The sequence below is a fragment of the Macaca thibetana genome, chromosome X (assembly GCF_024542745.1).
Source record: "Macaca thibetana thibetana isolate TM-01 chromosome X, ASM2454274v1, whole genome shotgun sequence".
NCBI lineage: Eukaryota > Metazoa > Chordata > Mammalia > Primates > Cercopithecidae > Macaca > Macaca thibetana.
In genome coordinates this window covers 48152020-48171815 of record NC_065598.1, presented here as the reverse complement: position 1 = coordinate 48171815, position 19796 = coordinate 48152020, and the positions used below count along the sequence as shown (strand labels likewise).

The following is a 19796-nucleotide window of genomic DNA, read 5'->3' as shown; positions in this document are numbered from 1 at the left end:
CTGTGCCGGGCAATTTGAAGAGCTTCATGTCCATGATCTCATTTAATCTTCTCCACATCATATAAGGCAGGAACTGGAACTACATTTTAATAGATAAGGAAGCTGGGGCCCAGCAGTTGAAATAAGATGCCTAGAATAAAGCTTTCCTATGGTCACCACCAGCATAGCATTTCAGGATGGCAATGGGGGCATTTAAGCACTTCCCCTGGCCAGGACCACTTGGGGTGGGGTGGACGGCTGGTTGTGTCTTCGGTCTGAATCAAGGCACAGCACAGAGGGTGGGACCTGACAGATGAGCCCCTCATCCCAGAGGGTCACTCCATATCCCCATAGTGGAGGTGTGTCACAGCCCCCCATTCCATTCCACACCCGGGCAGAGCACATCCCCTTCCTTCCGGGAGCAGGGCAGCGCCCAGAGTACCTTGAGTTCAGCTCTGCCTTCCAGTCCCAGTCCATGAGGGTCACTTCAAGCAAGTCCCTTCTCCCCGCGCTTGGTGATCTCATCTGTACTGTGAGCTGGTAGATGCAATTAAAAAATTATGTCCAAAATGGTAACATCACGACTCCTACTAATATAAAGTGAACATGTGTCAAAGATTTTTAGATCATTTATTTATTTTTGAGACAGAGTCTCACTCTGTCACCCAGGCTGGAGTGCAGTGGTGCAATCACAGCTAACTGCAGACCTTGACCTCCCTGGGCTCAGGTGATCCTCCCACCTCAGCCTCCTGAGTAGCTGGGACTATAGGCGCTCACCACCACTCCCAGCTAATTTTTGTATTTTTTGTAGAGACAGAGTTTTTCCATGTGGCCCAGGCTGCTCTTGAACTTCTGGGCTGAAGCGATCCACCCGCCTCGGCCTCCCAAAGTGTTGAGATTACAAGCATAAGCCACCACGCCTGGCCCAGATAATTTATGATTGAGGGAACTCGTAAGATGTTACACTAGGCTCAGAGGAGAATCTGAAGAACAAACATATATAAACTCCCAGAGATACTGCAATGGATTTGCCAATAGATGCAATATAATATCTGGAATAATCTTTTTCTACAGGATAGAGATCAGTTGTATCTCTACAGGACAAAATTCATTTATTATGGACGGGAATTATCAGTCCTGCACAGGTTAACTTCTCTCTCTACAGAGGTGCAAAATGGCCCAGCCAAAGACAAAAGTGCAGCCCGCTATAGAATCAGATAAGCCGTAAGGGGGTCGGGTAGACCATACCCAGTGTTCCATTGAAAGGACATCTTGGAACTAGTTTTGTCCATTTAAAAGGTTTTTAAAATATTTCCTGATAAGCATAGGGCTGCGCTAGACAATGGCTGAGTATTTTTTTCCAGCTCAGAGACATCCCCGGTGAAGGCATGCCTGGCTCTGGGGCCATGTTCATTTTCTGCGAATGTCCAGATTTCCTTTGCCTTTAAAAACCTGGACACTGAGGGGCGCCACTAGTTCACATAATGCCTGTGTGAACTTTAGAAAAGGATGCCTCTTCCTCCTGATGGACACAGCCCCAAGCCAGGCCCCAGCGATGCTAGAGGAGCCCAGGCTGCGTTTCTGTTCCCAGTGTCTTCTGTGGCCAGGCAACTTTTGTTAGAGCACAGCCTGCACAACTGTGCCCAGTGGCTTGTGGCTGCCTGACGTTCTGCAGTCAGTATTGTTGACCTTTTGGAGGATCTAAAAAAAAGCCATTGGCTCAGAGCCAGGTGTGGTAGCTCGCACTTGTAGCTGAGGTCAGAGGATCAGTTGTGAGATCAAGGCTGCAGTAAGCTATGATTGTGCCACTGCATTCCAGCCTGGGTGACAGTGTGAGACCCCTCCAGCTCAATCTCTGGAAAAAAAAAAAGAAAAGCCATTGGCTTGGGGTTGAAGTGGGGGCACAAGAAGGTCTTGACCCTGCACCTGGGAGCTTTTAGGGGTGAAGCTGATCAGGGCTGGGGTGCCATGACTGGAAGGGGAGATTTGTGTCCATGTACCCCTAGGGGCCCATGTGTGGGAATGCTCATGTATTCAGCTGTGCCAATGGGCTTGGATCTTGGTGTCTGTGCAAGTACACCCTTAGGGGACCACTCTACATCTGGGCCAGCTTGGAATTCAGGAGCAGCAACATCCTTCTCCAGCTGGGGTCAGGAGGAAGGTTGTGGGTCCCTGTGCCTCCCTTGCTATGTTCAGGTGGGTTGGTGGGGGACCAGGGTTTGTGGTGGAAGTGCCCCCTCCTAGCCCAGGGTTTCAACCCCACCAGGCTTCCCCCATGCTGACTGTCCTGTGGCCATGGCTCCCCCAGCCCATTTCCAAGCTTTGCCTCTGGGGAAGCGGCAGAGGAGCAGGAGGGTGGCCCAATCTTGGGGAGCAGCTGCCCACTGTCCATGGGCTCCTCTCTCAGGCTAAATGCTTCCCGGGGCCTGGGCTGCAGACAGGCAGGCCATGTGACAATGGAGAAGACCGAGGACCAGAAAGGGCAGGCAGTTTACCCTGGGCCCCAGGGGCCTGTGGAATCCTGGACAGTTCTTTTCTTTTCTTTGTTTTTTTTGAGACAAGAGTTTCACTCTTGTTGCCCAGGCTGGAGTGGAATAGCATGATATCGGCTCAATGCAGCCTCTGTCTCCCGGGTTCAAGCGATTCTCCTGCCTCAGCCTCCCAAGTAGCTGGAATTACAGGCATGTGCCCCCGCGCCTGGCTCATTTTGTATTTTTAGTAGGGACGGGGTTTCTCCATGTTGGTCAGGCTGGTCTCGAACTCCCGACCTCAGGTGATCCACCTGCCTCGGCCTCCCAAAGTGCTGGGATTACAGGCGTGAGCCACCAAGCCCAGCCTGGACAGCTCTTTAAGCCTAAACTGCCTGTTACAGGGACAGAGGGAACCACCTCGCCCCTAGCTCCAAACTCTGGTTCATCTCTGGGCTCCTCCAAGGCCTGGGTACTTGGTCTTCCACAAATGATAAAAGATCTGGATGCAGCTTCCTGGCTGAGCAAACACTGTTTTCCCACTCCCAGACATTAGTCTTCTGAGTGCCCCTTGTCGTCTGTCCCCCTACCCCATCCCTGCAGTCCAACTCCTCTCCATTGCTGTGGGCCCCTTCACTGCCTCTTCCTACCCCTCCCCTCTAGGAAGCCTCCCCTGAGCCTCCAGGTCCAAGTGTTTTCTCCCTAACCCTAGCCCTAATCCCTGCTCCCAGGGGCTTCTTGACCCCTCTGCTTCCTATCATGGTGGCTCACAAGCATTGCTCATCTTCCCAGCCCTCTGGAGCCTGGCCACATTGTCTCTGGGGGCTGAAAGAAGGAAGGGGTATTTTCTAAGCTCTAGCTTTGTCTCGGATAACAAGGTTTGAGACAAGTAAAATGGTCCTAAATTTCACTCCCTTAGCTCTGCTGAAACCAGGATTCATGGAGGTAGCGCATCCCTTGGTTTTCTTTATGATCCCCAGCCAGGTGGAGGTGGAGGTAAATCTGTACACAGATCCCCCCATGGTGCTACATATGCATGCATGAATGCCATCTCTGGTCCCCCAAGGGTACACGTACACAGGCACCAAGATCCAAGGCCATTGGCACCACTGAACACATGAGCATACTCACACATGGGTTCCTAGGGATACATGTACACACATGCCCAGACCCAGGTCCTTGGACACACTTGAAGCCATGTGCACACACATGCATGGGCGTCTAGAGTTACACATGCATACATGCACACATACACACACACACATACACACACACACACACACACACGGGCACCCTGAGGTACCTGTACACAGATGCCGAGGCCTGGGTCCATGGGCATACCTGATCACATCCACACACCCATGCATGTTCATACAGGGTATATGTTCACAAATACCCAGACTGAGGCCCATGGACAAATATGCACCTGCAGTATACACTCACACCTTTATGGGCATCCAGGGGATATATGTACACAGACAGCGAGACCTGAGCCCATAGGCACACATGCACTTTTGCACACACACATGCATGGTGCCCAGAGGTACATGTGTACAGAGACCACAATCTAGGTTCCTGGGCACTTGTGCATCTGTGCACACACACACGTGGGAAATCCCTGCAGCCATGCATACAGCATGCCCATGCACAGGCTCCCAAGAGTACATGTGCACGGACATCTATGCCCAGGCCCGTGTGTACCTGTTTACTCACACTTGCACAGGGGTAGGTGCCCAGGGGTATACATGCATAGATACTTGACTTACCAACTTGGGCCAATGTGCTTCTCCCCACTTACGCACTCACACACAGCCATGCATGTGCACCCTGGCATACACGTGTATACACACAGACACAAACACTCAGTGTAGCACCCACGGACTTTGCACATAGACTCTCACACATAAGTACACCCTCACGCATATGCACAATTGCTTTTCACAAACACCCTTGTCACGAACAGGTCCCCATGTGCCTGCTGCACCCTAGCATCTACATGAGAATGCACACTTGAACTTGTGTTGCCCACATGCACTTATAACCATACCTGCATTCAAAACAGCAAAGCGTGAATGCACACGCATGTGCCATGTATGTATGGATGCACAAAAGGACTGTCAATGTGCACACACACGGGCATAAGCACACCATGCACTCCTGCATAACTTCACACGTGCTGGTACGCACACACCTATGTGCAGGCATGCATACCAATTGTCCCAAGGCTCTTCTTCACCAACGCTGCATAACTGCTGATGGCTCCCAGCTCTGGCATTGGGCAGAACTTTCTTGTGAGGTACAGGCTGTGACTCATAATTCACTCCAGCTTTCCTCAGCTCCTTTGCCATCTAGAGAGACTCAGAACACTTGCCGCTTCCCTCGGGCTGCCACCGAGCCTGAGATGACACCACACCTATTCTCCTGAACCAAGGCATGAGCTCTAAAGCTGCATACGTGTTCTGCAGGGGGAGCAACCTGGCATGAGCCAGGTGTGGGTGGAGTGTTAGAGGAAGCCTCGGGGCAGTTCTGAAAGCTTCCCAAGCAATTGTTAGTCATTTTGTAATGTGGCGGAGGATATTCCATGGACACCACCCCCAGAACCTGTAGGAGTGCCACGGATTTCATCCCAGGCTTGCCCTGGGCCCCTCCTGCTGCCCCAGAGCCCCCTTCAGCTAGACAAGGAGGATGTACTGAATTTTCCTTCACTTGAGCACTGGCTCCCCTCACAGCTGGCCAACATGAGTCTCCTGAAATCAGCCTTGAAGCTGAGAGGCAATTAGCTGCTTGGACTGCCTTAACAAAATACCTCAGACCGAGTGGCTTAAACCACAGACGTTTATTTTCTCACAGTTTTGGAGGCTGGAAGTTCAAGATCGAGGTGCTGGTAGGGTTGGTTTCTGGTGAGGCTTCTCTTTCTAGCTTGTAGGCAGCCACCTTCTTTCTCTGTCCTCACGTGGCTTTTCCTCTGCGTGCCCACAGGGAGAGAGGGAGGGCGCTTTGGCGTCTCTTCCCTCTCTAATGAGGACACCAGTTCTATCAGATTAGGACCCTGCCCTTATGGCCTCATTTAACCTTAATTACCCTCATCTCCAAATACAGTCACATTGGGGATTAAAGCTTCAACAAAGGAATTTGCTGAATTCACAATTCAGTTCACAGCAGACAACAAAGGGAGCGCTACTTTGAGCAGTTGAGGGAGGCCCCGGTACCGCCTTTTCCTCAGGTGCATTCCTGAGATGCGTCTGTGCAGAAAGGAGAGGAGTAAGGACAGGCATGAGCACAGACTCTCTTGCAGAAATAGAAATCGTTATTGCTTGCAAAGTACTGCACGTTTTATTTGTTTTGTTTTGTTTTTTGTTTTTTCTTTGCGACAGGATCTTGCTCTGTTGTCCAGGCGCGAGTGCAGCGGCATGATCTCAGCTCACTGCCGCCTCAACCTCCCAGGCTAAAACTATCCTCCCACCTCAGCCTCCCAAAGTGCTGGGATTACAGGCATGAGCCACCATGCCTGGCCAGTACTGCACATTTTCCAAAAGTTGTAACTTAAATTTAAAGAGTTATAATTTACATACAATAAAGTTCACCCTTTTGGCATACAGTTCTCTGGCTTTTGACAAACAATAACAGTTGAGTAGCCAACACCACAGCAGCCAGAGGGATTCTGTTGCAACCCGAGTCAGCTCAGGGCCCTCCTCTGCTCAGAGCCCTGCCGTGGCTCTCATCTCTCTCAGAGAAAAAGCCAAAGTCCTCTCCGTGACCCACAAGGCCCTCCGGGTCCCCCTTGACCTCACCGCCCGCCACTGGCTCCTTGCTCACTCTGCTCCTGCCCCGCTGGCCTGTTCCTCAAATGTGCCAGGCACATCAGGGCCATTGCCTTAGGGCCTTTGCCTTTCTTTCTTTTTTTTAGACAGAGTCTTGGCCTATCATCCAGGCTGGAGTGCAGTGGCACAATCTCAGCTCGCTGCAACCTCCAACTCCCAGGTTCAAGTGATTCACCTGCCTCAGCTTCCCAAGTAGCTGGGATTACAGGTATGCGCCACCATGCCCGGCTAATTTTTGTATTTTTAGTAGAGATGGGGTTTCACCATGTTGCCCAGGCTGGTCTCAAACTCCTGACCTCAGGTGATCTGCCCACCTTGGCCTCCCAAAGTGTTGGGATTACAGGTGTGAGCTACCACAGCCGGCCCTTCGCCTTTCCCTGGATCACTCTTCCTCTAGATACGCCCTTCTGGCTCACACTGACGGGGAAGAACACACTCCTGGGTTTACACTGACTGCTATAGGGACCTTCCCAAGGTCACACAGCCTGGGGTGTGGATCCTCTTGGAATCACACAGGTGAGGGTGGTGTAGACACTCATGATGTTACTAGATTTTGGAGTAAGAAATCCTGGGGTCATGCTGATTGTGGTGTAGCCACTCCTGGGGTCACGGAGAGTAGGGTGTGGCCACTCCTGAAGCATCACAGACTGGGATGTGTTCTCTTAGGGTCATACAGATTGGTGTGTGGGCAACACTGGAGTCACGCAGACTGGAGTTAGGGTAACCTCTTGGATCACCGAGTTTGGGGTGTGGACACTGGGGTCACACAGTCTGGAACAAGGACATGACTGAGGATACATAAACTGGGAAGTCGGCACCACTGTGGTCAAGTGACTGTGATGTGGACACTCCTGGATTCCCATAGGCTTGGCTGGGGACACTCCTGTGGTTACACCACTTGTGAAGCAGACTCTGCTGGGGTCACACAGACCTAGCTGTGGATATGCTTCATCTGCGTGATGGGGGGGTGGTGAATGCCCCGAGTCATAAAGATTGGGGAATGAACACTCGTGGGCCCCCAAGACTTGGTGTAGATCCTTCTAGACTCACACTGACTGAGGGGAGGGACATTCCTGGAGTCACACAGACTGTGTTGTGGACACTGTTGGTGTCACACCCACTGGAGTACAGACACCTCTCAGGACGTGCAGATAAGTGTGGATACTCCTGTGGTCACACAATTTGGTGTGAACATCCCTCTGGTCACACTGACTGGGAAATTGACTCCTGTGTGGTCACAGATACTGGGGTGTGAAGACTCCTATGGTCACACAGACAGGACTGTGCCCTCCCCTGGGTCACCCAGACTGGAACGTGGACCCACCAGTAGTCACTGGCACTGGAATTTTACACTTCTGTGGTCACAATGACAGGAGAGTCGATAGTCTTTTGGTCATACAGATGGGGGAGTGCACCTGCCTGAGGCCGTCAAGATGAGTATAGACACACTAATAGCCAGAGACTATGGGGTTTGGACAACACCAGGGTCACATACGCTGGGAACTGGACATTACTTGTGTCATAAAAACTTGGGTGGGGCTACTCCTGAGGTGGCTGGACTGGGGCAAAACCACTCCCAAAGCACCATAGACTGAGCTGTGGACACCCACGAGGTCACCCAGACTAGAGTATGGCCTCCTCTGCGGTCACAGTTTGAGGTACACATTTATGGCGCTACTAAGATGGCTATGGAAACTCCAAGCCATTGCCACTGCTGGACTCACAGAACCTGGCGTGAGGACACTCCTGAGGTCTCACAGGCTCTCGTGTGAACGCTGCTGAATTTGCACTGTAATGGGTATGGCTACACCTGTGGTCACATGGCCTTTTGTGTGGACACTTCCGCCATACATTGTTGGGCCGTGCATATTCATCGATTGGGGTGTGGGCATTCCTGGGGTCACACTGACTTTGGTGAGAAGACTCCTGGGTTAAGTCACCATGGTGTGGACATTCCTAGACTGACACAAACTGGGGTCTGGACATTCCTGAAGTCACACGGACTGGGGTGTGGTTATTCTCGTGGTCAGAGACTAGAGTGTAGGCATGCCTATGAACACACGCTCCAGAGTTGAAACACCATTTCTGACTGCAGATTGGACGATGTTTGTCCCAGACTTGAGTGTGTATACTCCTGGGGTCACACACAGTAACTGGGGTGAGTCACAGTCAGGTGTGGAAACAGCTGGGGTCGCAGACTGGTATGTGGATACTCCTGAGGTCACTGGACCGCGGCGTGGATAGTCCTTGGATCACAGAGTACGTGAGTTTCTAAGGACACAGGATTAAGCTGTAGAAAACAGTTCTGTTTGTCTGGTTGGGGAGTTTTTGTCAGCTCCTGTTCATTAAGTTATAGAAATTGAGGACTGCAGTCCAGGTAGACTTTCTGACGTTGCTTTTTTTTTTGAGACAGAATCTCACTCTGTTGTCCAGGCTGGAGTGCAGTGGCACGACCTTGGCTTACTGTAACCTTCATTTCCCGGGTTTAGGTGATTCTCCTGCCTCAGTCTCCCGAGTAGCTGGGATTACAGGCATGCACCACTACACCCAGCTGATTTTTGTATTTTTGGTAGAGACGGGGTTTCACTATGTTGGCCAGACTGGTCTCGAACTCCTGACCTCAAGTGATCTACCCGCCTCAGCCTCCCAAAGTGCTGGGATTACAGGCATGAGCCACCGTGCCTGGCCCTGATGTTTCTTTAAGACAGGTTCTTAACCTAAAAAATTTGTTCTGGAGGCCAGGCGCAGTGGTTCACGCATGTAATCCCAGCACTTTGGGAGGCCGAGGCGGGCGGATCACCTGAGGTCAGGAGTTCAAGACCAGCCTGGATAACATGGTGAAACCCCGTCTCTACTAAAAATACAAAAATTATCTGGGCATGGTGGTGGGCGCCTGTAATCCCAGTTACTTGGGAGGCTGAGGCAGGAGAATCGCTTGAACCTGGGAGGCAGAGGTTGCAGTGAGCCGAGGTCGCACCACTGCACTCCAGCCTTGGCGACAAGAGCAAGACTCCGTCTCAAAAAAAAAAAAAACAGGCCGAGGTGGGCGGATCACTTGAGGCAAGGAGTTCAAGACCAGCCTGGCCAACATGGCAAAACCCCATCTCTACTAAAAATATAAAAAAATTAGCTGGGTGTGGTGGTGCATGCCTGTAATCCCAGCTACTCAGGAGGCTGAAGCAGGAGAATCGCTTGAACCCAGGAGGTGGAGGTTGCGGTGAGCCAAGATCACGCCATTGCACTCCAGCCTGGGCGACAGAGCAAAATTATGTCTCAAAATAAATAAATAAATTTGTTCTGCGGAACCCTTTGGCATCTGGTTAAATCTGTGAACCCCTTCGCAGAATATTTTTAAAAGTATATACACACACATACACACACACACAGATGACAATGGAAGCCAATTACATTGAATTACAATTATTACTATATATTAAATTGAAACAAAATTGAGCTGCAGTCATATATGGGCTTTTTAATTAATACATCAACTTATAGGATCTGCTGTCATTCCAAGAGGTGACAAATATGAACAATACTTCAAGATGCCCTTTTTATGCTACATTACAGTTGTTGTAACTGGTTTGTATTGGTGGGAAAATCCCAGGTACTGCTTTTACTATTGTGATTTGTTGCCAGCATTTATAACTTGGGAGTAAGGCTAACGTTGTTTTATTGCTGAAAATAAAGATGTAACATTTTCTTCCATCAAGTTTATGGTTACCCCTGGCTTCTATCCAGGTTAAGAATCCCTGCCTTTAGGGAAATTTCTGGATATAATCAGGACACTCCTGAAGAGGTTTAAAGAAGAGGTAAGACCTCACTCAAGAATTCCCACTGCAGTGCGGAGAGACTTCTATGCTTTCTTTCCTTGTTGTCTTCAGGGTTGTTGCAGATCCCTCCTCAGGGCTTGTTTGTCCAGGCCTCGTTGATGAGATGATATTTTGAAAACAAGTTCATCAACAAGTTCTGGTTTTCCTGACACTGAGCAGTTTCTGAGTTGTATCAGCTTGCCAGCTAACCAAAAGTCAAAGAAAGTTTTTTGTTTGTTTTGTTTTTTTAGAGACAGGGTCTTGCTCTGTCACCCAGGCTGGAGTGCAGTGGAGCTCCATCATAGCTTACAACAACCTTAACCTCCCAAGCTCAAGTGATCCTCCCGTCTCAGCCTCCCAAGTAGCTGGGATTACAGACGGGGCATGTGCTACCACACCCAGCTAACTCTGCTGCTAACATTTTTGTGACATTTCCTCCTACTTTTATGGTGAACCATGACATACAGAAAATGCATATATATTCAGTTTAATGAATAACTACAAGGTGCTATTTGGTGTAATTGCAGGATGTTCACTGTCATTGTTGTACAGTTCTCTATAGTGAATGTACCACGATTTAATGGGCATACTACAGATAGTGCTGCTAACAACACTCTAGGACTCATTTCCTTTTTTTTTTTATTCAGACGGAGTCTCACTCTGTCGCCCAGGCTGGAGTGCAGTGGCACGTTCTCAGCTCACTGCAACCTCCACCTCCCAGGTTCAAGTGATTCCTGCCTCAGCCTCCTGAGTAGCTGAGATTACAGGCGCCCGCCACCAGGCCTGGCTAATTTTTGTATTTTTAGTAGAGATGCGGTTTTGCCATGTTGGTCAGGCTGGTCTTGAACTCCTGACCTCAGGCGATCCACCCACCTCGGCCTCCCAAAGTGCTGGGATTACAGGTGTTGAGCCATCACGCCCGGCCTCTAGGACTCACTTTTTAGGAGTGGAACTGGCACACATGCAGCTTTAGTAGGTAATGCCTAAGTTTTCCACAGTGGCTGCACCATTTTACCTTCCCAGTAGCGTGTATGAGGCTTTCAATTGCTGCATATCCTTCCAAATACTTAGTGTTGTTGATATTTTGAGTTTTCATTTGCATTTTCCTGATGAGCAGCTTTTCATGTGCTTACCGGTCACTCTCATTTTTTTCCTTATTGATTTACAGGATCCTTTAAATATTAGAAATTGTAAATCTCTTTCACACAATGATTTGCTGTTTCAGTTTCCCTTAAGGTGGCTTCTTGTGGCCAGGTGTGGTGGCTCACGCCTGTAATCCTAGCACTTTGGGAGGCCTGAGGCAGGCAGATTTTGTGAGGTCAGGAGTTCGAGACCAGCATGGCCAACATGGCGAAACCCTGTCTCTACTAAAAATACAAAAATTAGCTGGGTGAGGGGGCAGCATGCGTCTGTAATCCCAGCTACTCAGGAGGCTGAGGCAGGAGAATCTCTTGAACCCGGGAGGTGGAGGTTGGAGTGAGCTGAGATAGGGCCACTGTACTCCATCCAGCCTGGGCGACAGAGCGAGACTCCATCTCAAAACAAAACAAAAAAGGCAGGGTGCGGTGGCTCATGCCTCTAATCCCAGCACTTTGGGAGGCCAAGGCGGGTGGATCACCCGAGGTCAGGAGTTTGAGACCGGTCTGGCCAACATGGCGAAACCCCGTCTCTACTAAAAATACAAAAATTAGCCATGCATGGTGGCGGGCACCTGTAATCCCAGCTACTCGGGAGGCTGAGGCAGGAGAATCGCTTGAACCCGGTAGATGGAGGTTGCAGTGAGCTTATGCCACCGCACTCCAGCCTGGGTAACAGAGCAAGGCTCCGCTTAAAAAAAAAACGGTGACTTTTTGTGATGGCTGACTTAGTCTGAATAACCTGCTATGCCATTGTCAGAAAGGGCCATCCTCTAACATTGTGGTTTTAGCACATTTGGCTATGGATAAACTTTCCTCCCATACCACGTGCAGTTCCACCTTTGGGACTTGGCTATTTCCTTTACCCGGAATGCTCTTCCCTCAGATAAACACACAGCTTCCCTCCAGCAATGCCTTTAAGTCTTTGCTCAGATATTACCTCTGAGGAATGTCTGAGGCCTTCTATGACAACCCTTTTAAAAAGTGCAAACTGGCTGGGCACAGTGGCTCACGCCTGTAATCCTGGTACTTTGGGAGGCCGAGAATGGCAGATTGCTTGAGCCCAGTAGATCGAGACCAGTCTGGGCAACATGGCGAAACTCCATCTCCCCTAAAAATACAAAAATTTGCCGGGCATGGTGGTGCACGCCTGTAGTCCCAGCTACTCAGGAGGCTGAGGTGGGAGGATTTTTTGAGCCCGGGAGATTGTACCACTGAACTCCAGCCTGGGCGACAGAGTGAGACCTTGTCTCAAAACAAAAACACCAAAAGATGAAAACTGCCATGCCTAGAATTCCTGATTCTCTTCACCCTGCTTTACTTTTTTCTATTTTTCATATCCCATATTACTCTTACTTATTATATATATTGCAAGATATGTAAATTGAAAAATGCAAGCTATATAGTATATGTGTGTATGTAAACTCTAGAACTTATAGACTGTTTTATTGATTGTTGCCTCTTTTCCAAACTGGAAGTACTGTGAGAGCCAAGATATTTCTGTTTTGCTCCCCGCTCTATCTCCAAACCTAGAACAATGCCTGGCACACAGTATGTGCTCAATAAATGTTTACTGAATGCTTCAAATGTAAAATGCTTAAAGCAGTTCCTGTCATACAACAATAGATGTTTAGAAAAGGGTTTGTTGATTAAAATCTTATCAGTTGACATAAAAATTTCAAAGGTGAAATTTTACTGAGGTTTTTCATAAAGGTTGCCCTTACTCAAACCTTTAGATAACAAGGCAAACTTACCATAATGGGTTAAGGTGAACAACTCATTTCATTGTCTTCCATCTACTCAAGAAAAAGAAAAGTGACTCACATATTTGGTGAAATTTTTCCATTCATTATGCTTGGTTTCACCAATTTTTTTATAGCTATTAGGAAGCAGGAAAGGGAATTTTGGCCCCAGAAACCATGAGATTTGGGTCAGAAAGAGGCACACAGGGAAGGGGTCAATGCGGGTTGAGAGTCACATTTCCAGACCTCAGGGGCCAGCAGGCTGTGGCGCTGAGGGGCGACCAGGGGCTGGGGAAGCGTGTCTACTCTGCTGATGGGGCAGTCCTGGGGGCGGATCTCCTTGGCCAGCTGCCCCTTCTTCTTCAACGTGCAGGCCTCCTGGTATGGTGGCGAGATGGGGGGCTGTGTGGGTGGAGTGTACTTGTACTTTGAGCCGTCCTCTAGCTGCAGAGACAGAGGGGTAGGGAGATGGTGAGGACCTGGGAATCTAGGACAGCCTTGCTCCCACCCACCTAGTGTTGGTTGGGCACTCACGTCCAGTGGGTAACTGCGGTCCGAATCATAGGAGCTCAGGTCCCCACAAGTCACAAAAGGTACAATGATGCGGGTGGGACCATCCAGCTGGTTGAAATCTGGGTCTTAGGAACAGGGGGAGATAACTGAGGACAAGGTCTGGATGCCTGGGGCCAGTCATGACACAGGCGGCAGTACGGTTGCTAAGCCCTCCCCTCAGATCCACCAGCTACTCTCTTCCCACCCCACCAGAAATCCTTCATTTGGTTCAGATCACCTCCTTGGGGAGGCCCTCCATAATCACGCCTTCTAAAACTTTGGTGCCCTGCTCTTTTTCCTGCATATATATCCACCTGACATTGGATTATATGCTGCCTGGATGACGTCTCCCTCACTCAAATGTCATCCCAGGGGCAGGCTCTGTCTCTTCCTGCTAGAGGCTTAAGGGGCAAAAGTTTCACACCAAGGAGGCTTCCACCTGGGGGCGTGACTGGATCTTCCTAGGAGAGAATGTCCTTAGGCAGGTGGAGCCTCCACTGGGGCAGGGCGCAGGATCCTCCTGGGATGGAATTTTCACCAGGCCCAAGAGTTACCACTACAGGACTGCCTGGGCTGAAGCTCCTCCTGGGACAAAATACCCATAAAGGGATGGGATTTCCACCAGAAAATGGGGCTGAGGATCCCCTTGGGAAAAAAATTCCCATGAGGGGACAGAGCCTCCACCAGGGGGTGAGGCTGTGGGCCCTCATGGGACCTAGATTGCATAAGGTGCGGCAGAGTCCCCCAGGGTGACCCACGCTCCAGCTCTCACCGTAAGAATGGTCCAGCAGGGGTTTGCTCAGGTCCGGGATGAAGCCCTCGGGAGGGTCATAGCCCTGACAGACAGCGAAGGCCTCTGTTGGGGGAAGGTGGAATGAGGTGTGACTGCCGCTTCCTCCTTGTGCAGGCGGAGTCCCAGAAATCCCGGTCTGCCTGCCTGGCCCCTCCACCCCACTGACCGATGCTGGAGTTCCGGCTGCTCCTGGGCTTGGCACACAGCACGCTGGAGAAGAAGACTCGCAGCTGGCTGTAGAGGAGCGTCACATCCCGGCCTCGGAATATCTGCAGGGTGGGAAGGCAAAGACAGCGGGTGAGGTTGGCCCTCAGCGATCTCTCTCTACTCCACCAGGTTCCTTGAGACTTACCTTGGCCACAAAGCAGCCCCCTGGCTTCAGGACATGTGTAGCAATGTTCAGAGCCTGTGGGCAGGACAGACGGCTGAGGCTGAGGTGGAGACAGCCAGGAGGGGGCCAAAGTGGGTCAGGGGTGGCCAGGGTTACTCACAGCTAGGAGAAGCTGGGCCTGCATATACTCATCAACATCATGGAGGCCGGTTACTGTGGCAAGAGGAACAGCGTTAGGGGGGCCTATCCTGCTCTGTGCATCTTCTTGTACCACACAGATCAGACACTAAAAACATTTTCCAGGCTCTCTTACTGCTAAGGTTCTGGATGCAAATTACTATCTGCCAACTAGATGCATATTCTGAGCTCCTAACCCTTAGGAACTCATTTCAATTCTAAAATGACCTCATGTACAAGCATCATTATCATTTCCACCTCCAGCCCAGACTGCTCCTCTGAACTCCAGATTCACAAATCAGATTCCACATCTCCAATACTCCTGACCTCCAAACTCCTGACCTACCTCCCAAACCTGCTCCTCCCACCATCCCCACCATCTCATCTGAGCTTTCTAGTTGCTCAGCTCCAAAACCTTAGTCACCTCTGATGCTCCCCCTGCATCCTCTCCTCACACCCACATTGAAGTCATTAACACATCTACTTTCAAAAGATCTGACTTGATCTTCTTCTCTCCACCACTGCCCCCACCCGTTATCACTTGCCTGGACTACTCTACCCTGGAGCCCCTGCTTCTGCCCTTGGGCCTCACACAGCTCATAGCAGCCCAAGCCCAGCACAGTCCTCTTCTCCTCAAAACCCTCTCATGGTTTTCTTCAAGCTCTCATCTCGGTGAAAATGCCAACATCCTCACCATGGCCCACGAGGCCCTATAGGACCTGTCCCCTGTCACCTCTCTGATGTTACCTTTTACCACTCTCCCCCTCACTCTGTTCCAACCACAGTGATCTCCTTGTCATCACTCATACATAGCAAGTACCCTCCTGCCTCAGGAACTTTGCATAGGCTGGAATTTTTCCTGGATTGCTCTTCCTTCAGACATATCCATAGCTTACTCCCCCACCTCCTTTAGTCTCTACTGTTAAGTCAGTGAGGCCTTCCCCATCCACTTCATTTAAAATTCCAACAGGTACTCCTGCTTTCCTCCTGCTCAATGATTTCCCTATGGTACCTATCCCCCGCCCCACCTTTTTTTTTTTTTTTGAGACAGAGTTTCGCTGTTGTTGCCCAGGCTGGAGTGCAATGACGCGATCTCGGCTCACTGCAACCTCTGCCTCCTGGGTTCAAGCGATTCTCCTGTCTTAGTCTCCCAAGTAGCTGGGATTACAGGCACATGCCACCACACCTGGCTAATTTTTGTATTTTTAGTAGAGACGGGGTTTCATCATATTGGTCAGGCTGGTCTCGAACTCCTGACCTCAGGTGATCTGCCCGCCTCGGCCTCCAAAAGTGCTGGGATTACAGGCGTGAGCCACTATGCCTGGCCTCCCCACCCCATTTTTTAGAGACAAGGTCTCACTCTGTTGCCCAGGCTGGAGTGCAGTGGTGCAATCAAAGTGTACTGTAACCTCGACCTCTTGGGCTCAAGTGATCCTCCCACCTCAGCCTCCTGAGTAACTGGGACTACGGGCATATGCACCACCAAGCCCAGCTAATTTTTTAGACAGGGTCTTGCTATGTTGCAAGGCTGGTCTCAAACTCCTGCCTCAAGTGTTCCTCTCACCTCATCCTCCTAAAGCACTGGGATTACGGGTAGAAGCCACCATGCCTGGCTGCATCCCCTTTTAACGATACAAAGCTCAATCATTTATTTTCTTTCCCATTTGCTCCCACTAGAACATCAGCTCCATGAGGTTAAAGATTAATGGAATTTTATTCATGAATGTTTTCTCAACACAATAGGTGCTCAGTAAATGTGTGTTGAATGGCTGACTGGCTGAAAACGAATGAACAGTGCAATGGAATTGGACAATTGCAGAGAGATGAGAGCAGGGAAAGGTAGACAACAGACATGAAACTCAAAGGGTGGGGTGCAAGTGGGAGGAAGAGAGAGGCAGAGAGAGAGCAGGCAGCAGAGGTAGGGAAAAGTTGCCAGATGTGGGAGAAAGCTGAGAACAGAAGGGAGAGGCAGGGAGTAACTGAAGAGGTGAGTAAGTCAACCAAGGTAGGAGATACAGAGAAGGACACGCACAGGGGCCTCCGCCTGGCCTCCCACTTTCTGTTGCTATTTACCATCAGGAGCCCCGTCACACACCACTAGGTCCGCAGGGCAGCCCTTAAAGTGCTGGATGATCTCCTTGGCAGTGGACAGCTATGGAGAGAGGGAGGATGAGTGGCCCCACGGCCCTCCACTGCTGCCCTCAGATCCCGCCTGCCCATGGTCCTGGCCCACAGACCCTGGGTCAGCCAAATTCCCAGGCTTTGCCTCTCTAATACTGGACTCCATCTCTGGGGACCCAGCATCATCATTTTCTGCTGTGTCTGCAATGATGACCCGTTGGCTGTTTCTCCATGGTTACTCTCTCATTCTCTTTCTCTCTCTCTGTTTCCATCACCTCTCTGTTGCTCTTCCATTCTGCATAGACCCCAGGTAAGGGCCTTCACCCAGGATATACCCCAATACCCTCAGCCATGCTCTTACCTGGGTGATGTCCCCCTGGATCTGTACCACACCTGGTAGTGGAGCCATAGCCTGCAGGTCCACAGCCACCACGTGGCCGGACCCTTGGCCCCTGTGGACAACATGGCCCATATCAGCCTAGTTTCACTCCTGGGCCCCTCCCATCCAGCCAGCCCTCCTGGGTCTCCCATCTGGGACCCCCACACTTACCCAATCTTCTGGCTCAGCACCTGGCTCCAGCTGCCCGGGGCTGCACACAGGTCAACTGCCCGTGTCACGCCTGGGCATACATAGTGAAAGCATCCTGGTCAGCTGCACCCACTTCTCCAACCTGGAGACCCTTGCAAAGTTCACCCCTCTCCCCTGGGGAGCACCCACATATCTCCACTGCCCAGGTGCCCAACTCCTCTCCAGTATTCTGCCTATCTTCCTGCCTGTCTCCCTGTCCCAGAGACCCTCTGAGTCAGCCCACCTACCACAGGGAGCTCTGCAGACCTAGCTTACTTGTCTACCTCCTGTGCCCACCTCACCGCCCAGTGACCTGCCCACCAGTCAGGGACCTTGGAAGAGTTGGAATTCCTTATCCAGCTGTAGCAGTTTGAAGGCGCTGCGAGCACGCCAGCCATTCTCCTTAGCCAGGCGGTAGTAGACATCCCGCTTGTCCTTCGACGTCCGTCCCATTTCACACACCAGTTGCCCAAGGACCTGCCGATAGTCAGCTGATGCTGGCCAGTATCAGTAACCAGATGAGTGGGCTACCACCTACCTCTGTAGGGCGGAGAGAACCACACAAACTAAACTGGGCTCATCTGACTCACATGATAGCTCACACAGAAGATGGGCTGACTGAAGCCCTGGAACTGACCCCACTGACCTTATAGGGTCCAAAGGACCCTATCACTGAACTCTCAGGCTCCATTGCTTATCACACAGACCCTCCTCGTCCCCATCACTTACCCCCCAGTTCCTACAAAAGACCCCATAAACCCAACATTAATCCCATAGATGGCCAACTTGTGAGCCTGTCCACCTCCCATCACTGTCACCCACACTCCACACATTAAGCCCTGTAACTGTCACTATCAACCCTTCTGTGCCCACGTCATGCCCATTAAAATCTCACTGACTATATCCCCAGTTGTCCCCATTGCCCCTAGATTCATATAGTCCTATCAGCCCCCATTAATCCCTTGCTTTCCACCTTTATCCTAATACTACTTCATTGTACCTCCCACTCCCTATATCTCTCTCATTTCACCCCATTCCCCATTAATCCCTTAGACGATTAGGCCCACTTTATTACTACATCCTTATGAACCTCTAATAATGCCTGGAGAATCATGGTCTATTAGCTCCCCATTGAGCATTCAATTACTGATTTATCAGCCCCCATTAACTCAGTTTTCTCCAATAGACCCTTTATAGATCACAGCACTAGGCCCCTGCCCTGTAACCCTTTCATTAACAAACACGTTACTCCCTGATGTTCACACATCAGTTCCCCATTCTCCCCTCACTGTCCACCCCGCTCTCCGTGGATCCATCACTGGATGATCACACTCTAACAGTTTACTATTCACCTACTATGTATCAACAAAAGTTAACCCCCCAACCCTAGTTTACTATACCCTCTCTTTGCTCACTCTGTCCCCTAATTCCTTGATGGTCATGCCACCACAGCCCAACTATTGACTCTGACTACAACACCATCAGCCTCTCATTATCTCTTCTTTCACCACAGCCTCTTGATCATGACCCCCATTCATCTATTATTCCCCCCACAGCCTCACCATCATCCTTGCCATTACTATGTCCCATCACTTTCCATTAACCCGTTGAATATCATACCTCCATCAATCCCTGGGGGATCACGTTCCTATCCACCACTCCTTATATTATAGTTGCTTACTCTGCCATCCCCTCATTAATCAATCAATGAACAACACTTAGACTAAAATATTCTTATTAGTCCCCATTGATTCCCCAGTAACACCCCACCCTCGCGCTCCAACCAACCTCCCATTAAACAGCCTTCTGACCACACTCCCTGTCTCTCCTCATCAATACCTCAAAGATCATAGCTCCATCGGGGCCACCGGGTCCCAGGTGGCTCTGACCGCTGCGTCCCATGTCCCCACCTCGAACCCACCCCGTCTACGGGTCCCCTTCTGCAGACAAACCTTGGGTCTAGAACCCACCCGGTGCCAGCCGCCCGAACCATACACAGCTGCGGCGCCCAGGGCGAACCTCCTCCTTTCCCCGCAGTCAGGACAGTTCCTCAACAGTCTCCGCCCGCATCCCTGTCCTCCGCGCCCCAGGGCCCACCTTAGTTTTCGGAGCAGGGTGGTCCGCGAGCAGCCTGTGCCTCGGCGAGAGCGCAAACGGGCGACAAGTCGTAGAGCTTCAGTTTGCGTTCGTAGTTCACCAGAATGCCCGGGGGACAAGCCTATGAGCTGTCGCAGCGTGGCAAACTCACCATCGTGGACCGCCCAGGCTCCGGCGTGCCGGGACCTGATGTGAACGT

The 19796-nt window shown here is 50.7% G+C and overlaps 1 protein-coding gene and 1 long non-coding RNA gene across 10 annotated transcripts in view; one reads left to right on the top strand and one right to left on the bottom strand.

The window, feature by feature from the left end:
* LOC126945691 (uncharacterized) overlaps positions 1–14493 on the top strand; it is a 27822-nt gene extending 13329 nt beyond the window's left edge. Inside the window, exon 3 of one of the 5 annotated variants that reach the window (XR_007722526.1) lies at positions 14418–14493. This is a non-coding gene — a long non-coding RNA (uncharacterized LOC126945691). Of the gene's footprint in view, positions 1–5821; positions 6266–6354; positions 6634–14417 lie in introns of those variants that run through there. The other 4 variants (XR_007722524.1, XR_007722523.1, XR_007722522.1 and 1 more) reach the window with 4 other exon arrangements.
* FTSJ1 (FtsJ RNA 2'-O-methyltransferase 1) lies at positions 5347–19785 on the bottom strand. 5 transcript variants are annotated; one of them, XR_007722493.1, is made up of 14 exons: positions 19598–19785; positions 17833–18040; positions 17483–17552; positions 17294–17384; positions 16885–16963; positions 14795–14847; positions 14656–14709; positions 14470–14572; positions 14283–14366; positions 13493–13596; positions 13205–13402; positions 12971–13012; positions 5629–5689; positions 5347–5412 (listed from the first exon to the last, which is right to left on the bottom strand). XR_007722493.1 is itself a non-coding variant. In XM_050775688.1 (13 exons), the coding sequence occupies exons 2-12, from the start codon at positions 17951–17953 to the stop codon at positions 12980–12982; spliced, it is 990 nt and encodes a 329-aa protein (XP_050631645.1). In that variant the 5' UTR covers positions 17954–18040; positions 19598–19785; the 3' UTR covers positions 9718–10285; positions 12971–12979. The 5 variants fall into 5 exon arrangements, 4 of the variants coding, with proteins under 4 accessions (XP_050631645.1, XP_050631646.1, XP_050631643.1 ...); XM_050775688.1 differs by lacking the exons at positions 5347–5412; positions 5629–5689 and adding an exon at positions 9718–10285; XM_050775689.1 differs by lacking the exons at positions 5347–5412; positions 5629–5689 and adding an exon at positions 9718–10285 and having other exon boundaries at positions 13493–13590.
* Positions 19786–19796: the final 11 nt, after the last annotated feature.

Excerpts from the sequence above, each read along its gene's own strand:
- FTSJ1 (XM_050775686.1), bottom strand. The coding sequence starts at position 17,953 with ATGGGACGGACGTCGAAGGACAAGCGGGATGTCTACTACCGCCTGGCT. Across the intron at positions 17,553-17,832 it reads GGAATTCCAACTCTTCCAAG|GCGTGACACGGGCAGTTGAC; the intron begins GTCCCTGACTGG and ends ATGTATGCCCAG. Across the intron at positions 17,385-17,482 it reads GTGCTGAGCCAGAAGATTGG|GGGCCAAGGGTCCGGCCACG; the intron begins GTAAGTGTGGGG and ends TGTTGTCCACAG.